Source organism: Rhagoletis pomonella, unplaced genomic scaffold, assembly GCF_013731165.1.
Source record: "Rhagoletis pomonella isolate Grant_MI unplaced genomic scaffold, Rhpom_1.0 Rhpom_scaffold_00009, whole genome shotgun sequence".
Classification (NCBI taxonomy): domain Eukaryota; kingdom Metazoa; phylum Arthropoda; class Insecta; order Diptera; family Tephritidae; genus Rhagoletis; species Rhagoletis pomonella.
In genome coordinates, this window is record NW_023458563.1 from 19,288,518 (window position 1) to 19,293,721 (window position 5,204).

General features: G+C 33.4%; 1 protein-coding gene across 1 annotated transcript; it reads left to right on the top strand.

Annotated features, from left to right (window-relative positions):
• The first annotated feature begins 55 nt into the window (after window positions 1-55).
• LOC118745865 lies at window positions 56-2,480 on the top strand. Its single transcript, XM_036479533.1, has 4 exons — window positions 56-663; window positions 1,225-1,281; window positions 1,685-1,765; window positions 1,838-2,480. Exons 1-4 carry the CDS (start codon window positions 324-326, stop codon window positions 2,146-2,148), a joined length of 789 nt encoding a protein of 262 aa, XP_036335426.1. The 5' UTR covers window positions 56-323; the 3' UTR covers window positions 2,149-2,480.
• Window positions 2,481-5,204: the final 2,724 nt, after the last annotated feature.

Below are 5,204 nucleotides of genomic sequence, written 5' to 3' on the forward strand. Positions count from 1 at the left end.
CATTCACCATAGACAATAGGGGGGAACAGCTAAACTCATTTAGCCAAAAGTCTTGGAGTGTTTCAATCACCATTTATCTGGCAGATAGCTACTCCAGTGCATTTATAAAAAGGTGGCAACATGATTAGTTGTCAAAAAAATTAGAGTGAAAGCAAGTTAGCGTAATACCTTATGATAGAAAAGAACAACTATTACGTTGCTTAAATTGATAATTTATTATTTTCCAAGTTTCAATTGTTTGGCAAGCGCAAAATGGAAATTGTAGAAAATGCTGCCTTAAAAAAAGGCAAAGGTCTGCCAATTTCACACAAATTGAAGTGGGAATGTTAATAGAGCTCGTTGGTAAATATAAACATATTTTGGAAAACAAGAAGACAGACGCTGTTAGCAACAAAGAGAAGGAGGCGTCTTGGGAGAAGGTATCAAATCTTTTTAATGCATCCTCCGGTACAACATCACGAACAGCATCGACCTTAAAATTAAAATACGAGGGAATGAAAAAGTCGCTGAAGAAGAAAGTAGCTATTAATCGACAGGAGCTTTATAAAACTGGCGGCGGAGCTCATTCTCAAATTCCGTATTCGAGTGTGGAAAATCGAATTTTATCTATGTCTTCCAATATAGATGGTTTGGAAAATAGGCATGACTCCGATGGCATTGAAGGTAAGCAGCATTCATTTTGGGTACGGTTTAGTACAATGATTTTGGGTTGTTGTGTCCAAACGCGTGACCCGAATCTTAAAACTTTAACATACACGTGTAGTCAAAGGAGCACTAGTTTATTAATAAATTCGGTTTGAAATATATCCTTTTTTTTTGTAAATTTCGATGTGAGTTCTGCGAAAAAATACTGGGGATGGCGTAGCCGGAGTTATATGCAGATGAAATATGGTATATCTTTGGCAATAGAAGGGGGGCTTCCGCCAAGGTGAAAGGTGTTCTGCGCAAAAATGCTGTGGGTGGCATAACCCAAGTTTACATTTTCTATGTCGTAATGTTAGTTAATATTACCCCTTTTTTCAAGTAGGCCCCCGGGGGTTGTAGAGGGGTCAGAGAGGGGAAGGATCCCTTTTCTTAAAGTTTTGACTGTGTTCTTTCTAATGGGTGGTGTTTTAGGTGCCACACCCCCTGCTTTCCGCTACACACCACAAAATCATTGTACAAATAACTAAACATTTCCCTTCATTTTAATTCACACATTCTTACTAATTGTAGTATTTTCAGGTTCACAATCAGAGCATTTGATTACTTATGAAATTGATGACACGCTAATGCCCGCCGGTATGAACATCATATGCGCTGGTGAAAATATAAATAGGTAAAAGACATTTTAGAAAGTTTTAGCTATTTTTCTTGTTTAAAAAGTATTTGTTAGGTATATTTTTATGAAATAATAGCTCACTATCTAACAAAACCGATGTAAGCCAAAATTTCAAACATGAAAATTCAACGAATTTGAACAAATGTTTATCAAAATTTTTAACCTTTTAATTTTGTCAAATTTTCCTAACTAGATAACGAGCTACACTTAAATATACCTGGTAAACACTTTTTAAACGAAAGAGAAATAACCAAAGATTTCCAACATGTCTCTTCTCTATTTATATTTTCGCCACTGTATGTACAAACATACATATATAGCACTTCTGGGTGACACATTATCAAGCCTTTTACTTTCTAGTAGATGCTGCAATTGAATGCAAAGAAGTCGAGATAACTACGACAACCAATAACGCAGCAACAGGTCAAGGCGATTTCGAAGAAGGTTATATATCTACAAGATGTGTCTATCAAAGAACGTAACTGAGGGTGTAAAACATTTTCTTTTGATTTTTAGTTATAGAAGTGCAGAAATGGGACAATTGGTCTCCTCAGGCTTTGAAGCAACCTATTACACCAGTTTTGAAAAAAACTAGCACAAAACGGAAATCAGAAAAGTCTAAATTTGAACAACTTACAGATGCAAGATTGGAGTTAGTCAAAATACAAATAGAGATGGCTAACAAGGAGTTGAAGCAAAAGGAGAAGGAACACGAACTGCGGATAGCTTATCTTATGAACGAAGAACAGAGAAAAGTGGAATTGCACAATATTCAAACGCAAAATTCGCAGTGTCTTCCATTCTTTAACAATCATAATTTGGACTAATCTAATTAATTTAAATATTGCTTTCTTTATTGTTTTCGAAATCATTTGATAAAATTTTATACATTTATTTTTTAGCACATACACTCAAGGCCAAAAGAATAGCTGTGCGATATTTCGACCAGTTTTGACTATTTTTTCTTTTATTTAATGTTCATTAATTTTACTGTATATAAACGTCTAGTTCAATATATAACAAAAACGATGTAAATCCAAATTTCCAACTGTGTAAAAAATTTAGAATAATTCAACAAATTCTCATCAAAGTGTCGAAACTTTTTATTCAGAATTTTTAGAAAAATTTTACGTATGCAGTTTTATAGCCCATTAAATTTTAGTGGGTCAAAGTGCAAATTTCAAGACGCTGGAAAATCGTGTTGATTTTTAATAATTTTTTGGCAGACGGTGTTGTGCATTTTCTTCCTTATAAAAAATGCCCGACAATTTCTTTTGTATGGAAGAAAATGTGTAGCACCGTCAGCAAAAAAATTATTCAAAATCAACACGATTTCCAGCGTCTTGAAATTTGCACTGTGACCCACTAAAATTTAATGGGCTATAAAACTGCATACGTAAAATTTTTCTAAAAATTCTGAATAAAAAGTTTAACATTCTTGGATGAAATTGCTACTTTGTTGAATTTTTGTACGAAGTTTGAAATTTGGATTCATGTGGTGCTGGTTAAGTAATGTGCTAGACTTTTATAAAAAAAAAGATAAGCATTAATTAAGGAAAAGAAAAATAACCAAAATTGGTCAAAATGTCACTTAACTTAATTAGCTGACCACAATTGTATGTACATCTTTAGTCATTGAAAAAACTGTTCACATACATAGGCTTTTTGTGTAGTTTTAAATAACCAAAAATGTGTGTCCCTTATCATCAGGCTTTCATATAATGAAGCTAGTTCATAAACCTGAACACGAATTCTAATAAAGAGTTTTCCTAAAAGGTACCAGTTAAAAAGTATTTTAGCGAATTAATTGATGATCTATTTTATTTGCGTTGCCCAGTATATACATATGTCTATATATGTATGTACCAATGCACATGTATAAAAATTATAACTTTACTTTACTTATTTAAGAAATGTCGCACAATGCGCCTTTTGAACACTATGTGAATTAATCGTTGTGGTTTCGATAGAATCAACATTTTTAAGCAAATTAAAATGGGTCTGAAAGCTAGTGTAATTACCTTTCAACTAAAAATTTTGCCATGGAGCACCCACTACTTTCTGACCTTAAAAAATAGCTTAAAAATAGTGCTGTTCGAAAAAAAGTGCAGGAACTACCGGATTTCTTCCAAAAATATTTTTTTAATTTTCTATTATGCTAATCTTTAGATTCTGTGATGAGAAACACGATCCCACTGTTTAACAACCCTGTATGAATCGGTTACGATTTATTAATTTTTGAGTTATATCTATAAAAATTATAATTAATAATTACATTTCGATTTTTATTAATCGCTGAGAAAATATAATCACATATCGAGCTAAACTTGTTTGATAAAATATAAAACTAATTTTTCGAGTGTATTATTTCGCTATGAAGTAAGTTTTATTATAACAAATAAATAAAATATTGTTTTATTATTCAATTCATAAAATAATCATTACATCATAGCTTGAACGTTAATGGAAAAGTATGCTTTTGGTTTCAAAAATTTTCGGCTGTACTGCCACCTGCATATTGTATACAAAACAATATTTATTACAAGGTTTTTATTTATTCAGAAATACTAGTGTTATCCCAACTTACCTGGTGATATTATCCGTACATGTGTACAGTCCAATGCAGAAACCACTCGTGGAAATCTCGCTATATTATAAAACTGTATTTTTAAAATTCTCCATTACTTGGTAATTTATAAATTGGGACCTAAGCGATGCAATTGTTTTCGTTACTCTCGTTATAATTCGGCATACTGTTGATTTATGTAAACTCGAAAAGTCCCCGATAGTTATATAAAAAACTTCCAGTTGCATAGAAACGTAAGCATATTAGAAGCTGCTGCATGACTGGAACCGCTTGGTTTCTGGAAATGGTTAAACATTTTACAGGAAACCGAATAGTTTAGTTGGTTTGAGGGTGGTAAAAAAATGAACAAGTCGTGGCACCTCCCACCTTTCCAACTTGAAAGGGCAAAGACTAAAGAATTTAGTGACCTGCTTCTTATTGCCCTTCGACTATAGAGCTCCTCAGGGATGTCTTCAAAATAAGAAAAAAAAATCGCTAATTCCGCTGATAAAATATCTCCGCCCCAAGGGTATATAACGATTTCTTGTGGAAATGAATATTCAAGGTGGCGTAGTTCGACCGAGGACGCCGCGGCTGGAAAGGTGGGAAGCGCCACGTCCCCTTCTTTTTTACAAGCCTCAAACTAAACGATACTATCTGCACTATTTGTAAACGAAAGGATCGAAAAATAATTCACCTATCCGTGGCATATTCCAATTGATTTTCAATTAATGAACACAAGTACTGACAGGAATATTTTGTAGGCCTGAATCTTCGAAAGAACTCGTTGCATTCCCAATCTTCACAATAATTTGGTCTTGGTTTCACAACTCTTTCTTTCCTCGCATTTTCATATACTTCTTGATCCTCTTCAAGAAGAAAATCTTCAATTATATCATTTAACTCCATGATAAGCTTAAAGAACAGGTTACTTCCACAGAATTGAATTATTTTAATAATTTCTCAGCTATAGGAAGGCCAAATTTTTTTTGGTTATTGCTATCCCGCCTTTATCTGGCAAACGAATCGGCGGATAACTTTATTCCTCAGTTAGGTGAATTATTCTACGAATAACTTTTAACTGACTATTGAACAACGCCATTTCGACTTATCTGTCGAGTTAGTATTTATTCGTGGCTTATCTGACTATTGAAAAACCGGCCCTAAATGAATGTTAGGTATCTATAATATTCCCATTATCTAAAATGCCTGCATTGATAGTCATGCAAATAAGCGACAAAGCTAATTTGTATCACACCAGCTGGTAGTACAACGCTAAAGATTTTTTTACTGATAAGTCGATCATTTCTGGTAGCC

Coding starts and splice junctions, on each gene's coding strand:
- LOC118745865 (XM_036479533.1), top strand. CDS start 324: ATGTTAATAGAGCTCGTTGGTAAATATAAACATATTTTGGAAAACAAG. Junction 664..1,224: donor TGACTCCGATGGCATTGAAG/GTAAGCAGCATT, acceptor TAGTATTTTCAG/GTTCACAATCAGAGCATTTG. Junction 1,766..1,837: donor TCAAGGCGATTTCGAAGAAG/GTTATATATCTA, acceptor TTTGATTTTTAG/TTATAGAAGTGCAGAAATGG.